Raw genomic sequence first — 19,632 nt, 5'->3', positions numbered from 1 at the left:
GGGGGGGGGGGGGGGGGGGGGGGGGGGGGCGCCCCACTGTGGGGTTCGAGGTGCAGAGCCCGTTCACGGTGGTCCCACTAACTGGTCAGCAGTTGGGATTTGGCAGAGCCACTAGTAGGGTTCGGGTTAGCACCCTGAGGTTTTTAAAATTTATGAAGAGTCGAACTTAGTGAAAATTTCACTATGTCGAACTTAGTGAAAATTTCACTAAATATAAGTCTGGATGGTGGATTCAGATGGATCCAGAGTTAGGAATTTTTCCACGTCCTTAACTCTGAGAATCGTGAAGGGACTGGAGTCAGAGATCTGAACCTTAAGTTCATGTTTTTGATTTCCAGAATTGGAAAACCACTCAAGTCCTTAACTCTAAACTATAGAGTGAGAGATCTAGACCTTGTGTTCAGACTTGTGATTTTCATCTTGTTCATTTAATCAAGTTGCTTTGTGGTTATGGATTGAGAGTTCGAGTTAGGGCTTTCTTGATGACGTTATTTGTGGTTTCTACTCCTTGGATTGGATCAATGATAAGTAGATAATATAATTTTGTGGTTTTTAATCAAGGAGATGATCATCACATTGAGTTTAGAAAAGACAATTCAATCGAACTGAAATTTTTCTAATGGTGTTTCGAAATTTGACAAACGAAGGGGTTTTGGGGATGCATGAAAAGGGTTTGATCATTAACAATGATTGACAAAGATGAAAACTTGTGAGCAGCAATCATGGATTTCATGTGGTGAAATAACATACAGATGAAAATTGTGTTTGATTTCATGAGATGAAATAACATATAGACGAAAATTGTGTTTGATTTCATAAGGTGAAATAATATATAGACGAAAATTGTGTTTTATTTCATAGCGTGAAACAAATTATAGATGAAAACTGTGTTTAATTTCATGGGGGTGAATAACATATATATAAACATTATGTTTGGATTTCACAAGGTGAAGTAACATATTTATGAAAACTGTGATTCGTTTCATAAGGTGAAATAACATGATGAGTATGTGTTACATCTGGTGAATCTCTATTACCAAAATGACAAGTATGCACTTTTCTAATTAAAGACAATTTTCGATCAAAACCAAATTAGGTATTAGATTGGTTTTCATAGTTCTCAACCTTTTTGTGATTCTCATTTGATTACCATCATATGTGTGCGTGTGTATTATCAGGAATTGAGGGAACTTATGAACCTTTACGTTTAACATATGTCAAGTCCGATAATGCTTCAAGTATTTCGTCATACCATACCAATTCGAAACAAATATTTACCTGTGACAATTTTAGTGGACGGTTGTTTTCCAAATTAGCATGTTATCATATTTTTTTACATGTATATATCCCAATAAAAGGATGTGTCAATTCTTTTTTTTTATTAACCTGGATATCCAGTCCGCTATGCGAGCGGACTAATCTCAGAACGACCATCTGCTTTACAGATAGTCCAGAGTCACCGCATTTGAACATTCGTAGCCACAAAGAGATTTTTATTCCTCCTTGGTTTTGAACTAGGGACCTCCAGGTACTTTTGACCTTTGGAGCCAAGTTCAAACCAATCATGCACCGCTTGTGGTTGATGTGTCAATTCTTTATGCTATGCTCTTATGATTATATATCAATTACATAATTTTTGTTGGGGCTTTCAGGTCCTTAACAATGTTAGGCATCAAGCCTTCACACATTTCGTATAACATCTATATTCACTAAACAAGCCTTTTTTTATCTTCAGAATATAGTCATTTATAATGATTTCATCATTCTCGTTACAGTGAAAAAGGTAAGAAAGGATCTCCGCCCTTGGGATCAATCCTAATTGAAGATCAACAATAATGAGATGCACATAATCAATTCCCGTGAGATCTCATGGAGTGGGGTGAGATCAAAAGTAATCAAGGGTCAAAATCTCTTCTTACGCTTCTCAATTTAACTCTTATTCTCACAGGATCCTTCATCTTCTCGTTATTATCAGGAGTAATCCAATATGCATCTTTTCAGTTATTTTAACTTATAACTCTAATACTGTTGTAGTTAATACGATTATGAGGATATAAATACATAATTAGCAAATGTAATGAACTTATATAATTCATTAAAAAAGTATCAAATTGTGGTTTTAGAGACCTTTCTAGCAAGAATGATCCAACAAAGTACCCTATAAAACACAAAGAAACTAACCATGATCCCTACATTCATCCACCTGCTATCTGATTCAAGCCCTCTACCCTTCAAGATCTCTCTCCCAGTCAACAAACATGTGGAACCAGGACCTTCCCCAGAAAAGCAAACATCTCTCCTTCCCCAATACTCGTTTACCAGCCACGAGTCCAACGGGTATCGATATAACGACACATAGTACATGAACACCCAGTATTTCGGGATCACTTCTTTTGGTATGAAGTACCCTGAGAAGAGGAAGAATGCACCGAGAACCGTGCAGATGAGCGAGTTCCCCGAGATGAAATCCGGCGAAACCGCGCTTAGGAAGAGAACCAACGAGCTAGCCATCAGCACGATCAACCAGACCACAAATATGAAAAAGGCAAATGCGGTGAACGAAGGGTTGAGCCCGACTAGCCAGTACACTGGAATGGAAAAGAGCAGACCAACCACAAAGAGGAAGGGTAGAAACACGATGGTGTTGGCGATCATATACGAAGAGGTCTTGTAGGCTCCTCTTGATGCTTCCTTCATCAATACTCGACGCTCTTGAAGGTATATGGGTAGTGCTTCTACGGTCGAAGAAAGGAGAAAGCTAAGACTAAAGGCGAAGAGCCCTAATCTTTCCGCAATGCCATTTTCATCATTTTTAACCTTTACGTAAACACTCCCTAAACCGAGACCTCCAACAACAGCTTGCATTGTTCTTGCCAAGAACAGTTGTTTTGTCCGATAAATCGTCTTCCAAAACCTTGTGCAAAGAATTAGAATCTCATGGAAAAAAAGTTTATATCGAGTTCTTGGGACACTTTGATCTCTTCGTAAAAGCTCTTGAAATGTGCCATTCGTTTGTTCAGCCCACACCGTGGCGAAAGATGGTTCCACGAGTTCTCTAAACGTAAGAACGGGCTCTTTTGAGTTATATGATGCTTCGAGGACCTCTTTGATTTCCATGGAGAACTCGAGCGCATTGAGTTGCGCTGGGATTTCAAACCCCAACTGGTTAATGGTCTCCTCAAGTGATTCAAGGGAACCATTATGGACCACAGAACCGTTAGAGAGAATTAAGAAGTTGGAAATGTATTGGAGGACTCTATAACTCGGTTGGTGGATTGACAGAATGATGGTTCGTTGCTTTGAACTTGCCATGTTTGATAATAGCTCGATCACTTGAAGGGCCGAGCTACTATCTAACCCCGATGTAGGCTCATCGAGGAGTAAAATGGGAGGATCAGGAATCATGTCGACACCAATCGACACCCTTTTCCTCTCTCCTCCCGATATTCCTCGATCATCTTCGTCTCCCACGAAACTATCACGAACATGAACCAACCCAAGTTCACGCAATAAACAATCAACCCTCTCTTCCTTCTCTTTGGAACTCATTTCCTTTAGCATAAACTCGGCACTATACATCAAGGTTTCCTTCACAGTTAGCAAAGGAAGCAAGTTGTCCTCCTGTGCCACAAACCCACATATCTTCTTCATCTGTGAAGGACTCGTAATGGGAAAATCGTTAAGAGAAATAGTGGTTTTGGGATCCAAAGTGTTGTCTCTAACACGACCAGAAACAAAGTGAAGCAAACTCGACTTGCCGCTGCCACTTGGCCCGACGATCGCCATGATCTCCGAGCTTTGAGCAACAAAGGAGACCGACTTGAGGATATCGACACGCTTTGGCTTATTCAGGAGCCATGAAAGTCCAGGAAGTGTCATTTGGGTGTCTCTGTTGATGGTGTAGGAGAGATTTTTGACAGTGAGTTTGTAGGATAGTTTGGAGGGGTAAGATGATGATGGTGGTGAATGGCGGGAGGAGGAGGACGGGGTGGTGGTGGATTGGTCCGGGGAGTCGTCCGAGGCAGTGAAGAGAGCTGCGGAGTCATCTTCTAGGGTGGTTGAATGGTGGAAGCAAGATGCCATTTTTGAGTTGAAGTTATGGAAGTTAGGATAAGAAGATGAAATAAGGGGGGTTAGGAGAGTTGGGTGGGCTAACCCAGGCTTCACTGGTATAGTGGGTTTCCTAAGCATTAGGCGATCTTTGGTGAACCAACTTTAGGTTTCTTGTTCACCAAAGTCATTGGAAGGTAAGACTATGCCGAGCCCCACGAATGGCAGTGGGGGACTATCTATCTGCATTTTTTATATAAGTTTTCACATTCAGAGTACGTTTTTATATAATGTGTAAATTGAAATGAAAATAAATAAAACTGAAAAAAATAAAAAGGATGAAGGAATTATGAATAAAGGTCATGCCTCACCCCTGTATAGATTGAACTCCAACAGATATCCTTCCTCTACTCTTGAATCTTGATTTGTTCTTCCTACATTATCCTTTTTATAAACAATTCAACATTTGATTTACGTTAGTTTCTAAAAATAAAATACATTTTTTTATAGAAAAATCCAAAGTAACGAGTTCAGTTATTTACATAGTAAAATGGTAAGGTGGACCATTTACCATGTTTCATTTAGTCTACGGCGGTGTCTATGGTCATGTCTCACCCCCGTTTACACTCCACCTGTTTAATATCAGGTACCAGCTCAACTTCTGAATCGGGCTACAAAAATTTCGTACAAATACTATTACACCACAAATAAAATAAAAGGATCGTTTTTAAACTATTAACATGAACACATGTATATACCTGCCAGAGTTGTAATAGTCGCCATAAGATGAAATCAATTATCATAACCAAACAGAAAAGCTTGCCTGCCCAAGCACCACATGTGAGGTACCTACATCAAATTCATGATATCTTAACATCAGCTAAGCTAAGTGATAACAGAATCAAATGTAGTGGTGATGGTCGGTGGTCAACAGTGGTTGTGGAGGTGGCGGAGGAGGTTGTTGTAGTGGAAGAGGAGGAGGTGGCTAACAGTGGCTATAGGTGGTGAAAAGCAGGTTTATTCCATGGTAAACCGGTTAATATGAGCTCCCTATAATCCTGCTTGTTCCAGGCTTTGAAACTACTTGATTGATCGGATATGTAGCTTATCAAGTTGCGATATGGATGGGAAGCCAAATGCTTGCCAAGAAAATCATGAGGCAAGGCCCCCTATTAAAAGTAAGGGTGTCAAGAGATGCCAGAAATGTCAAATTCCATCGTTGTAAGGCGTAAGGGGGAGGCCTTGGTCAATCAATGGCAGTACCTCCCACTCCCCCTCCCTTGGAAAATCAACGAATTGAATGGAATGATTTCTCATTCCATTCCAGTGGCTTAACCAATGACCAATGGTGAAAACTAAAAAATCCATAAGTGGAATACGTTTGAGTGAATTACTTACCGCAGTCAAAGCCAATAGGGTTTTCATATCATGGATCTTGGTTCACGTTGTATGGCATTTCCAAAAAGAAAGCTTTGCCTTAGACTCTATCGAAACAAAGCAAAGACGCCCCTCGTTCTAGAGCCAGCGGGTTCTGAATGACCCCCCGCTCGGAATAACCCGCAGCCGACAGATGTCCCATGCCACGTTTCTCATGAAAAATATTTCATTCGCTCTGCTCGACACCAGGATCATGCCCAGGGAAGAAAAATGGAGAGAGAAAGAGTAGATGGATTAGGGGAGATTCCCCTTTTGATTCGATTGGAGTTCTATGGTGGGAAAGAAGTGGTGGTAGCGGTTGCGACTAGCGGTGCCATGGCGACCATTGAAACAAATACCATATTAAGGTTATATATCATAAGAGGGTAGATTAGTAATATTTTAGTTTATGTCTCATCCTTGGTGAAACAAGAAAAAGCCTTTTTTGTCCCACCTTGTCCTGTACCTGTCCTATGTCGCATCAAACGTGGAAGAGTGAGTTCTTGTCCTGTCCCATGTTGCACCAAGCATGGGGCTGTGAGTTTTGTCTCATCATGTCCTATCCCACGTACCAAACGCAGACTTAAATCCCTTGACAAGGGTTTGATTTGCAATTCTTATTATATAAGAGAGCGATACATAGAATCCTAGGTAATACCTAAATATACATAAATTAGGAAGGGGGCAGTTGAAGGCTTGAAGCATGAGGGAAGACCGGAGAGTGGACATTAAATCGAAGAATGAGGAAGGGAGACCCTCGGTGAAGATGCCGGCATACTGAAATTGAGAAGGCAGGTGTAGAACATGCGCATGGGCAATCTTTTTTACGAATGAAATGTATGTCCATCTCGATATGTTTAGTTTGTTGATACAGAACCGGATGATGGAGAGATGTACCGCACTAACGTTGTCATAATAAACCAATGTGACCTTGCTAAAAGGGCAATGCAACACCGGTATCCATTAAGCTTCAGCCACAACATCGGCCACGCCTTTGTTCTCGGCTCCACCGGCACCGGAGCAACACAAAGTGACCTAACATTTAGAAGACCATGAAAGCAAATTACTCCCAAAAAAACGCAAGACCCATACATGAAGAGATATGTGCCCAAAACCCGCCCTAATCAATGTCCATATAAGTGGTCAGAATGGTCGGAGGGGAGGCATAAAGATGCAAGTCAAGGTCCATAGTGTCGTGCTTATAGCGCAAAATACACTTCAGAGCAACAAGGTGGGGCTCATAAGGGGCATACATAAATAAGCAAGGCTGTTAAATCGTGTAGCTAATGTCACGAAGGGTAAATTTGTGGTATTGCACAGCACCGGCTAAGGTGCGATACAAATTGGGGTCGGAAGCATGTCAACACTTGGTTTGGCCTTTTTATCAACTCGAGTAGAAACCGGCTTGCAGACTGTCATTTTGGCCTTCTGTAAAATCTGCAAAACATACTGTCTGATTGAGGAACATGGCATCATTTGGGCAACGAACCGAGATGTCAATAAATTAACTAAGAGCAACCAAGTCAGTCATAGCAAACCGGGCTTCAGAAAAGAGATCACCATGCACAGACGCATCGGAGGAATCATTGGGTACAATGTCGCGACATACAAGTGCAAAAAAATCATGTCAACCCAAGCTATATACAAAAAATAAAGAATCACTCTTACCGCTGATGCACCCAAGGTGAGTAATGTGAGTAGCAAACCTTTGATTCCAAGCATGATGAGCATGTTAAACATCATATAAAGATTTGAGAAGGCGACAAACATGGCCAAATGGAGCTTCAAAACCTAGAGGAGGATGTGTATAGATGACAATGTAAAAAGGCTTTCTTAACATCCAACTTCTGAATAGAGCAAGAATAAGAGAGAGCAACACTAAGAACAGTCTGGAACTAGACCAAATGTTTTGTCGGAGTTGACTAAGACTTGCCATTAACAACTAAGCAGGCCTTATGCCGCTAAAGAGCGGCATTTTAACATCAGGGAGTCGACTAACCATGTCCCAAGTTTCATTCTTAAGCAGAGCACGATAGCTCTCTTGCAAAGCAGCATTCCAATTAGGGTCCTTAAGGGCACTAAGGTGGGAGCAGGATATAGAAATATGGTGGTGAAGTGAAGATTATAAGTCAACTTGGGTTTTTAAACACTATGTTGGCTCTGTGTGTCATTGAGTGACAAGGTGAAACTACGAGAAGAGGGTCAAATAAAGTACGAATGGGATCAGGGACGGCTTTCCAAAGGGGATTGTTTTTGTAGTAGAGGCATGGGAGATCAGGGTAGGAGCACGTAAGCCTTGGGGGTGTGGCATGGGATGGTGAGTTGGAGAGGTAAGGATGTTGTTGTTATAAGGAGTTGGGATAGCAAGAAGGCCTCAAGTTGCCCATGGAGTTTGTTAAGACAACGGAGGAGGTTGGTAGGGAGATTAGGGACTTGATGGGTGTATACTTGGCCAAATCAATGAGCAACATAGATAGGAAGGGACTCGGAGGACATGAGAAAGTGATGCACAACAAACAAGGAGGGGTCGTCATGAGACAAAATAATAGAACGATTTTAAGAAAAAACCAAGGCTTGAAATGGGAAAGACCAACTCATCAAAGGTCTTATGACAAGAGATGGTAATTTAGTTTATGAAGAGTCGAGCAATATTAGCCACGATGGCTTGAAAGGTATCCCAAGAAGACATAGGGAAACAAAATAATATTAAAAAAAGAACCAAGCATCCGGACGTTAAAGTGGAGGCATCCAGCTATTAAAGTGGAGGCATACGCCTTAATAGTGCTCACCGCCTCACAGCCCCATGCATCACCTTGACTATACAAGGCATATGATTCAAAGATACAGTGAAAAGAGGCGCCTCAAAAGCAGTTTTATGTTGCCTCGCCTCGAGGCGCATGCCTCAAACGATTTTGAAAACCACGATGACAGTGATTGTAAGGGATGTGAAGATAGTGGACAGTGGTGGAGGTAGTCGTGGCTGATGTGGTGGTGGTGGGGGTGGTAGTGGTAGCCAATGGTGGTATAGTGGACAATGGCGACTTTGGAGGATGTAAAGATGGTGAACAAGAGTCGTGGTAAAGGTTGTTGCAACGATAACGATGGTGGACATAGAGGCGATGGTGGTCGGTGGCCGACAATGATTGTGGAGGATGTAAAGGTGGTGGAGGAAGTAGTTCGTGGCCAACGTGTTGAAGGCAGAGGTGGTGGTGGGTGGTAGTATTGGTAGCTAATTGTTGTGGTCGTGGTTTCTGTAGAGGTGGTTGACAGTGGTGGTAGAGTTGGTGGATGAGGTTGTAGTAGTGGAGGTGGTGATGGTGGTCGTGGTGGCTGCCGGTTACCGTTGGCGGCGACGACGACGATGGACGGTGGTAACCATTAAAACAAATACTATATTAGGGTTATATCAAATAAGGGTAGATCAGTAATATTTTAGTTTTTGTCTCATCCTTGTCCCATCCTTGTCCCATCTTGTTCCACCTATTTTGGTGGAACCAAAGTTGTTAAAGACCAAGGCGCAAAGAGGTCCAAGGGCCTAGGCACTTGGTTTTAAAAAGCGCGATGCGGTCCGATGCGTTAAGGGTCCCGGAAGCCGATGCGTGATGCGTGATGCTGATGCGCTCGCATCACGCACGTGATGCGCCCGGTATTCAAAAAATATTCATAAATTAATTCTACATATCAATTTCTACCTTAAAAATACTTACCTATCAAAATRYTTCATTTATAAYATAAAGTAGTTAAAAAAGTGGCATTAGAATCTTAAAAAGTTCGTGAATCAGAATAACAGAAGTACATAACACACAAACTACTACCATGAAGAACACAATTACACAAGTAAATGTCTAATAGTCCTAATCCCTAAGCTGGTCGACTACTGCTGCTGCCGCTGGTATGACTAATTGACTATCGACTACTGCTGCTGCTGCTGGTATGAGTATGACATATGACTATCGACTACTGTTGCTGCTGCTGGACCGCCTATCGACTACTGCTGCTGCTGGACCGCCTATCGAGTATCGACTACTGCTGCTGCTGGTGGTATTACTATCGAGTATTGACTACGACTGCTGCTGCTGGACCGCTGGTATTGAGTATTGACTATCAAGTATCGAGTATCGACTACTGCAGTACTGCTGTCAGCTTCTAGATTAGGTCGCTTCGCTACTCGCTAACAGTCAGTCCACGTTCTATCGCTAAAAGTCACTCAGGTTCTATTTTACATAACTAAGAAGCCCAACTAAAAAGCCCAAGTAAACACTGAAAAAGGGAGCCCAAAACGCAACATACATGATGCGCTGATGCCTAAGTGATGCACGCATCGTCTGATGCGTAGGTGATGCGTTCGCATTTGTGGAATCGCATCGCATCAGACACTTTGATGCGTTCTGTCCAGCGCATCAGAGCGCATAATGCGCGCATTTTTAAACCAAGCCTAGGCGTGGGCCTCACGAATGCGAGACCCATTGTATAAAAAAAAATATATATATATATATATATATATATACATACACACATAGTAATACACAACTCAAATACCATTATATAGAAAGTAGTAATATCAACTCAAATACCATTGTATAAAACATAGTTCAATTTAAATTTCCAAAAAGTAGTAATATCAAACATATCTCAATAAGGTTTAAGCCTCCAAAGCAGCAACCAGAAATCCAGATTCCATAAGAGAGCCATGAGGAAGAAGTATAAGGTTTAAAGCCGTGAGAGAGAGTACAATGTATGGGAGGTATTTATAGGAGATGATTTATTAGAATTGAATAGACTTATCTAATAACTCTTTTTTGTAGAAGTCTAGGAGGTCAAAAGACATAATTAATATTAGGTTTTCACTTATTTAATAACAACTTTTTGTAAAAGTCTAAGAGAAAAGAAAATTATTTCAATTTAGGGAAGATCTGTATAAGGTGCGCCTAAGCCCATTTTGCGCTCAGCCAAGACATTGCGCCTTGGTAACTCGCCTCACCTTGACATGGAAAAAGCCCAGTCCTTTGCGCCTAGGCGCGCCTGCTTTTCCACAACTATGGGTGGAACAAAAAGAAACTTTTCTAGTCCCACAGTGTCCCTGTCCCATGTCACGCCAAATGTGTTACAATGAGGTTTTGTCTTGTCCCATGTCGCACCAAACGTGGGACAGTGAGTTTTATCTTGTCTCATGTACCAAACGTACCCTTATGGGACTAGGGTCCATGTCTGTGTTGTCAATGTCATGAAGGACACAATGAGCACGGGTAGCAATTTGAAAGAGCTTGGCCTATGAGTGATATTTGCATTTTTGTTGAATCATGAGCAAGAGTTGTTAAATTTCAGATGTTGCCCACTGTTTGTGGGGAATGCAAGAAGTATGGCGGTGGTGTGGCCTTGTCCACGATGGTGTGACCTTGTCCCCAAAGAGAAAGAAGTAGCGCCAAAGTCTTGGAAGAGAGAGGAGCAGCGGTTGGGAAAGCAGACTGTTGATTGCACTATATTAAGAGAGAAGGCAGAGGAAATAAGAAAAACTTTAGGTCAACAACGTGAGGCTCTAACACAATGCTAGAGTACGATTGAATCCCTTGAAGAGGGTTCGAGGTGCATTCTCATCATATAACAAAGTGATACATACAATCTTAGGTAAAGAAGGAAAGAATAAATAATGATACCTATATATGCATTAATACATAAATAAAGAAATAAAGAAATAAGAAAATTTCACATAAATAAATTATTTGCATAATATATTTACTATCATGAACTTATTAAGCACATACCGTGGAAGTCTTTCCAAGAGGGTTTGATTGGAACATCCCAAGGCACGATCATACACAATCTCCGTTCTTTTGGCAACATCGTGCCAACTATACATGCCTTTCATCTAAGATAAACACGATTATAAGTACATGACCTCCTTGCAATATTTACCCAATGAAAGCACAATCCAGAAAGTTACTGGAATTATTTTACAAAGTACTTACACGACGGTGCATCTCTTGTGGATCAATTTGAGGAAGTATACGGATTGCTTTATTGATTGCATGTACCATATCACTAGGATCTGGCTTAGCAAGAACAATCATATCATCTGGTAGAACCTAAAAACCGAAAGTAAAGCATTTTGAAATGAAACATACAGAAAAGAAGCCAAGAAAACTGAACAAAAGTAATCATAGTTTGCAATGCAAACGTAAAATAAATTAATTCCCACCTCTGGAACACCACCAACACATGTACTCACTGTCAATAGTCCACAACTAGCAGCCTCTAGTATCGCTATGCAGAATGCCTCTGTTAGAGAACTATCAAAAGAAAACAGACCCTTTCAAATCAATTGTGTGATACCAAGAGTACCACAATATCAACTGCATAAACATATCTACACATATGTGGCAAGTTACAATGGATAGTAATGCAGTCTCTCAAGTCCAAGAAAGAAAGAAGAAATTGAATAAATAAATTTCCTGTTTACTAGAACAAATGAGAGGTGTATATATACCTGTTCAAGAATATATGACCAGAGGTCAAAACTGATTGCACTTTGGCATGAGGGACAGCACCTAACATATCAACCCGGTCTTGAAGAGAGTGTTTTTCCCTCATCTCTTCCAGCCTTACTCTCTTGGGTCCATCTCCTCCAATGATGAAGCGGACCTTCACAGATACTTTTCAGATGAGAAGCGAAATAAGTGGCACTCTAAACTCTCTTTTTGTTAATTTTTATGTGATACACCCTCCCCCAAAAAAACCCAAAAGAAAGCACGGCCCAGGTAGGTCACAGGATTGGCAGGAAGAAAGCAAGTGACTTCCAACTTCTATTTCATCAAATGATTGCAAGCCTACAACTGCATGTCTATCATATTAACAATCACTATAAAGCCAGAAACATATACATTAACATGTCAAGCTCCAGTGAGAAGGCAGCTACAAATTACCACATCACATATAACTCATTGTTACACCTCTCTATTCCTAATTAGATTATTTCAAAACCATTAGTTTTAAAAGGGAGGTTTATTATCTCAATTGGCCAGAGAATTATGCTACCAACATGAAGGATGCAAGTTCAGACCTTCATGGGCCAATTTCAACAAAAATATTACTATTTATCCAAAAGAAAAGTTTTGGGCACGATTTATAAATCTGCAATGTTCATTACAAGAAACTAAAAATACAAGGGAAATTTGGCATAAAAGGACTCATCTTCAAAAAAAACAACCAGGGTCGCCCTTAGTCATCAACACCACTATGTGGTATGTATTTAGCTAAACATTGTGCAAACTATCATCCTGTAAGCAATGATTATCCCAGAGGTCAGCACTTTTAACCAAATGCAGTTATTCCAAGGCACACGCAAATAGGATGGAAGTGATATGCAAATCAGGAGGTCATGTCTTCTAAGCAAGCTAACAGAGAGCAACAAGCAAGATTTGACAAAGAAAAAGCAAATCCAGCAGGATTCTAGCAAACATGCTTTGGTAAGAAACAAAAATGCAGAATAATGGTTTCAAGAACAACTTACATTTGGGTATAAATGGCATACTTCCGGAATAACTTCAACCAACAGATCCGCACCCTTCCGGTAAACCAATCTACTAATCACAACAATTACAATTGGATCCATGCTAAGTCTCTCTGGAGCAGGCTTGAACATGGTTGTGTCCACAGCATTTGGTATAACAAAAACCTTCTCTGGCGGCAGCCCTGATCTTAGGACTGTGTTTTCTTTACTTGTATGTGAGACACAAATGGCTTGACTCACATCCGCTAAAGTAAACTGCAGAATTTTATTCATGTGAATGCTTCCAACATCAGCAAAACCGTACAGTGAATGATCAGTGAACAAGACTTTGTAACCCATAGTTCGTGCATGCATAAGAGCTTCATGACAAAGAGTCGAAAAGGCCTGATGCCCATGAACCAGTGAGATCTTTTCCCGAATGAGAATCGTCCTCACAATTGGAAGTGTTCCGTAAAAGGTCGGCAATGTATTTTGCATAAGAAATGGCTTCCAAGGTACATAATAAACTTTTAAGCCATTCGTCATGTACCTCACTCCAGAACGGTTCGCATAAGCATGAGTCATGACCACCACCTGAAATGAACAGAAGGGATGGTTTAGACTTTAAACATACACCAAACTAGTTTAATGCACCCAGTAATTTTCACAAAATATATAAGCAATTATTTAATTGCCAACCTTATGCCCAAGCTTAAGCAAGCATTGTGATAAAAGATAGATGTGATTCTCCACACCTCCGAAGTTTGGGTAGAAAAAGTCAGATACCATCAAAATTCTATGCCTTCCCTCATTGCATTCCATAACTACAAAGAAACAGAATTGTTAACACATGACAATATATGATAGATAAATATATCGTAACCGATGACATCAATTGATTCAAGCAAGTTTTGCTAATTGATGATATTCAAATATAGTCTTTCTAAGTCTGCTATGAAGTTCAACCATATACTGAAGTTGGATGCATAATGGCAGTAGTACAGGGCACCAACGGCGGTTTTAGTAATCTGGTACATGAATCTCCAAGATCCCATGTCAATATGTAATGTACATTTATCATTTATCATTATCCTCTTTTAATTTGCTTTTGCTTTTGTTTTTATGTATATTGATCATGGATTAGGATTTGAGTTCACCCTCATAATTTTTCAAGTTCATTTGGTTATATACTTCTGATGTTTGATTTGATGTGTTTATATCTATTATGATCATGTGATTTTTACCATAAAAAGTGGAAGGAGGATCAGACAAGTAACTGCATTTTTACAAACACTTGGTAGACATAACTCATGAACTCTAAATCTGTGATGATAGGCTTGTATCTTTCATCAACGAGAACAGTGTATGCAGAACAACAAAATCGAAATCTCAGTTCATATTCTATTCACAGCAACCAATCCACATATAAGTCAAAAGTATATTTCAACAATACAAAATCATTACTCATCAGGATAAACAATCCCAAATCATCAAATCCCGAAATAGATAAATGAAATTGCATGGTTAATACCTGAAATCGCCAATAAAGGGCGAGGATGGTGAGAGCAAGACAGTGGGTGGGGGAGAGAGAGAGACACTGATGCGCCGATCGCAAGAGAAATAGAGAAAAAAGAGGGTAAAATCAACAACATACGGTGATCAAAGCAAGTCATCTTTGTGTCATGTGATTCTATATGCGTTGCGGATGGTGCATTGAGAATTAATACATGAAAATCAAGCATTAAAAAAGATTCTGGTTTTCGGACAACAGGGTGAGGCAGCCATTGCTGAAGCCAGCAAAAGAATGCTTTGGATAAATATGAGACATAGAAGGTAAGGAGACAATGGCATGCTTGCAGAATGTGGAGATAATGGAATTAACTAAACAAAGTATTGAATCCCAACACTAACACTTTCAAGCAATGTTACTCCAACATTGTACAACAAAAACTGCATATCGGAATTGACAGTCAAGGGAGCGGAATGTGAGTTATACCTTCCTACGATCGAAAAGGAGACGAATCTCCTACTTAGTTGAATTGCATCGATCTACAAAGATACACCACATTCTCCGTGGCCCAATAGGATAGACATGGTGACTGGCACCGGATCTATTGTTGTGGCTTGAGACGGCAGCCTGAATTTGTATCCAAAAACACGTGAGATCGCCAAAGATATTGCAATTGATTTAGATGTAGAAGAACCAGTGATATGGCTTGGTGGTCGGTGAAAATGGCGATGGTGATGGGGTCTGTGAGGTTGTATTGAGCTTTTATGTAGTACGAAATGTCTGAATAATTTAAACAATAATTTTACCCTTGTTGTCACCACCAGAAACTTGATTCATGGACAACTTCAAAACCCCAATACAGGCAAAGGATCTTGCAACTCATCCACGGAAGATTTTGCATTTGGAATGAATTCTAAAAATCACCAACCAGTGATGGTATTAAGAGGGTTGTTACCTAAAGCCAAAACCTCTAAGTTATAGAGGGTAGGAAAAGAATCTGAAGGAATTGTATCAAACTGACTATAATCAGGATATCTCCATCAGAATCCAGACAACCCATTGAAAGATGGTAAAGGACCAGTGAATTGAAGACCTAGTTTGGTGAGAATAAACAATTGATTTATATACTTGGCAAAGGATTCATACCTTGAACCTGAATCTGAGAAACCCTAGTTTGAGAACACAGTACGTATTTCTTAGATCTATTGATAACTTATAACTCTTCTGTTGTCTTCAATTTTTACTCTTCTTTTCAATTCTCCATTTTCTCAACAGAGAGCGAGGCACAGGGAAGAGCGCGGAGGATGGGGGGAGGAACCTATTTCATCAACCTCCTCCAATATGTCAAATATACCAAAAACCACACAAAGCAACAATTGTTTTTACCATCTTTTAAGACATATTATTTGTTTTCATTATAAATTGACTTCACAAATCTATTTTTGTACAGACAAATTGTATGAAAAAAGTAATGTACTTTAACTTGATTCCTATTTTGAGTAACATATTTTGAAAACTTCCATTTTGGTACCTAAGATGTAACATTTTAAACATTTAAGTACCCGGGTAACCCAGTGAAGACTACTTTTAGACTAAAAAAAGATTAATTTTAGATTAAAAAAATCCACGTCACTAACTAGGTCAACAAATAATACCAAGTTGGATACCACATTACTCGTTACATCAGTATGATAACCGGTTAATACTTCAACCAGTTATCCGGGTACTTAAATGTTTACAACTTTACATCCTATGTACCAAAATGAAAGTTTTGGAAGTACGTTACTCAAAATAGGAATCAAGTTAAAGTACGTTACTTTTTCATGCAATTTGTCCTTTTGTATAATCATTCAAACTTTTCCAAAAACAATATTGAGATGGTTTATCCCCATTCGAATGATTTCCATCGCACCAAGCCCCAAGTCGCGTCAACTCAACTCTCAAGCCATCCATTTCGGGTGTAGAATCCGATATGACCGAAACCAACTTTTTCATTTGGTTGGTTGCTCATATATTTCATTCTTGGTTTCTTTCACTAACTTAGATAGCGCAGTTATCTTTTTTCTCTTTTTACTTGTTTCTTCTTCTTCACTTAGAGGATCGAAGAAATGAGAAATTGTATTTGAAGGACTTGGAAAGGAAGGAACATCAAATTCAGTTGCAAAATTTTCATTGTTTTCCATATTCATATTCTCTGGTGCGTTTGTAGCTGATTCAACTATATTTCATGTTGCTCGATCTTTCCCCAATACCAACTTCAACCTCTCGTAAGCCGAGAATGCCTTATTAGCCGTGTAATTTTTGTTGGGATGTTTCTAAGACAAAAAAACAAACAAACAATTATTAAGAGAAGTAACAGGAAACATTATATATAACCCATTACCATTACTAGTATCTAACTTTTAGATACTCCTCCAAAATCTTGGGAGCTTCGACAGTCACACATTGATTTGCGTCATTCCATCCAAATCCACATGTATTCAACATATCATAAGCGGCTGAAATTTATCTTTTAGCCGCTTAATCTTGTTTTGTACCAGAAACCTACATGATTAGGTGAGTATTCATGAACGCCCTTCTACATTGTCAAGTATGATGAAGAAGCGAGAAATCGATAGCAGAGAAATGGAAAGGAGTGAAGAGAAATCATACCTGAATGGAGGTTTCGAGATGCAACAATGGAGTTGGAATGGAGGTTTTCGAGCTGCACAAATGGAAGCCGATGGAATAAGAGGAGGCGATGATCTAGAAGGTAGGAGGCGATGAGATGAGCTGCACAAATGGGGATGAATTAGGTCTTGTATTGGAATAAATAACGAGGGTAATATTGTAATTTTAAATTGAGTCCCATGTTGTTCCATCTTTTTTAGTGGAACAAAAAATGCCAAGTTTTGTCCCATGAAAATTAAGAATAATCCACTTTATTCTATGTTTTTTTTGTTCATGGCATGTCAAACATGAGACTATTTTTTTGTCACATCTCGTCCCATGTAGTCTGCATACCAAACGCACCCTATATGAACTATTTATCAAATTCAAGTCGATTTATTCAAATGAAAAGCAATATGAAACGTTAATTTGCAAAAATGTGGCTTCATTAAAAAATGATTTACCACATGGATCGATTGATGTTTCACAATGTTCCTCAATAAAAAACCTTTTATAATCAAATATAAGGAGGATAATAAATAGAAGGGAAAATTGCACAAAATAGCAATCTATTTTCATAAATTTCTTTATTATAGCATTGTACTTTCAGTTTTTTTTATTACAACAATGTACTTTCAAACTATTTTTTATTAGGACATTGTACTTTAAATTTTTTATCCATTATAGCATTGGGTAACCTTTTGATTTAAATTTACTCATTATACTAGGTTTCCATGCCACCTCATTGTCCACGTAGGTTGTCCACATGTACTATAGTGATGTGACTTTCTTATTACATCATTGTACTTTCAAAATTAATTTATTATAACATCTACTAGTTCTTATTAAACACTGTATTTTTAATTTTAATATTTAGATATTTTACATGTTATTTAATAAATGAATTAAAAAAATTCTAAATTGTTCATTAATATACCAATATCAATAAAACTAGTAGAACACAACTTATCTCGCTAACATCTTTAAAAAAAATATGTGTTTTTAATAAAAAAAAAAAAATAAGAATTGTTCCTTTTTTACCAAAAATATTATCTTTTAAAGAATATATTATATTTGTTCAAAAACTTTTTACTTTACGTATAAATATATTAAATTAATTAGACTTTTTTGAATTATTTATTAATATAACAATATTAAAAAATTGTAGATAACAATTTATTTCGTTAATATTTTAAAGAGAACTTTAAAATATATGTATTTATTTGAACAACATAAAATAGGAAAAATTACCTTTTTACAAACAAAATATATCTCGAAAATACTGTTTCATATTTATTTAATAAATATTTTACTCTAAGAATATTTAATTTGAATGCAACTTAATACGAAAAAATAAAAAAACAAATAAATGTTTTTTTAGATTATAGCAATGAAAAATGAAAATCACTAATAATAATTTGAAATATGTTTTTATTTTATTAGTTAAGTCATCAAAATGATGTGGCATCCACATCACCTCATTAAAGCCACACAAKCAWAAAAGTCAAAGGGTTAACCGGTTTAAAAGGTAACAGGTACCCATTGCTATTATGGGTAGATTTTTTAAAGTACAATGCCTTAATAAAAAATAATTTGAAAGTACATTGCTGTAATGAAGAAAAACAAAAGTAGAATGTTATGATAAGAAATTTTATGAAAGTAGATTGTTATTTCATGCATTTAACCCTAAATAGAAACCACTACTCTAAAAGACTCAACACACCAATCGTCGTGGCACGTTGGTGGCTCAAGGCTCATATATGCCACAACGTTAAAGTTTGTGGCATGCATGGGTTGATTTTCCTTATGCATTTACCGTCTTTTTAGTGAAGTAATGAATACAAATATAAAGATATATCTTGATTTATTGGACATCGAAATATTCTTTTATATGATAAGAGGCCTACAAATAGCCTAAAACAGTATCCTGCTACTAATTATACCATGAACATATAATCAGGAAAAAAAAAAGCAAAAATCAACTAAATCAGTTTAGGCACTGTTTGGAAAAAAAATAAGTTAGTTTATTTGTTTGGTACTTTTTTAGATGGACATAAACTAGCTTATTTATAAACTAATTAGAATAGTTTTTAGAAGCTTAGGGGCTGTTTGGCAGTTGCTGAATGATTTTTATGCAGAATCATTAAGTGGTCAGAATGATTAAAAGACTCTCATGATATTGTGCGAAATGAAATATATTTGTTTGATAATTATTTACAATGAAATTAGGGTTCTTAATGGTTAAGGGAGGCTCATGATACAAAATCATTCAGAAAGTTTTAGAACCATTAAGAGACAGATTTTTTTTTTACCAAACAAGATTACCTCTTAACGATTCAGATATTGCCTCTTAATGAAACCATTAAGAGGTAAACAAACAACCCCTTATTGTCACTTTTTCCAATTACAACTTTCGTTAATATTAGTTTCTATTTATTATTATTTATTAGAAAATAAATATTAATTATTCGTAAAATATTAAAAAATTAATTATTACTAATATAACATGTTAAATTTTATT

General features: G+C 38.1%; 2 protein-coding genes across 10 annotated transcripts; both read right to left on the bottom strand.

The window, feature by feature from the left end:
* Positions 1-1,954: 1,954 nt before the first annotated feature.
* On the bottom strand, positions 1,955-4,204 carry LOC112519271 (ABC transporter G family member 23). The gene has a single exon (XM_025127302.1). It carries the CDS (start codon positions 4,189-4,191, stop codon positions 2,107-2,109), a length of 2,085 nt encoding a protein of 694 aa, XP_024983070.1. The 5' UTR covers positions 4,192-4,204; the 3' UTR covers positions 1,955-2,106.
* A 50-nt stretch (positions 4,205-4,254) lies between these two features.
* LOC112519272 (phosphatidylinositol N-acetylglucosaminyltransferase subunit A) lies at positions 4,255-15,746 on the bottom strand. Of its 9 annotated transcripts, none has more exons than XM_025127308.1 (11): positions 15,609-15,746; positions 14,949-15,089; positions 13,652-13,776; positions 12,974-13,546; positions 11,951-12,105; positions 11,663-11,753; positions 11,433-11,549; positions 11,229-11,332; positions 4,809-4,899; positions 4,622-4,721; positions 4,255-4,494 (listed from the first exon to the last, which is right to left on the bottom strand). In XM_025127308.1, exons 3-10 carry the CDS (start codon positions 13,772-13,774, stop codon positions 4,662-4,664), a joined length of 1,314 nt encoding a protein of 437 aa, XP_024983076.1. In that variant the 5' UTR covers positions 13,775-13,776; positions 14,949-15,089; positions 15,609-15,746; the 3' UTR covers positions 4,255-4,494; positions 4,622-4,661. The 9 variants fall into 9 exon arrangements, with proteins under 9 accessions (XP_024983076.1, XP_024983078.1, XP_024983080.1 ...); XM_025127310.1 differs by lacking the exon at positions 15,609-15,746 and adding an exon at positions 15,269-15,560; XM_025127312.1 differs by lacking the exon at positions 14,949-15,089.
* Between the last annotated feature and the right edge of the window lie 3,886 nt (positions 15,747-19,632).

This window comes from Cynara cardunculus, assembly GCF_001531365.2.
Source record: "Cynara cardunculus var. scolymus isolate 2C chromosome LG 10, CcrdV1, whole genome shotgun sequence".
Classification (NCBI taxonomy): domain Eukaryota; kingdom Viridiplantae; phylum Streptophyta; class Magnoliopsida; order Asterales; family Asteraceae; genus Cynara; species Cynara cardunculus.
This window is presented reverse-complemented; position numbering and strand designations above follow the sequence as displayed.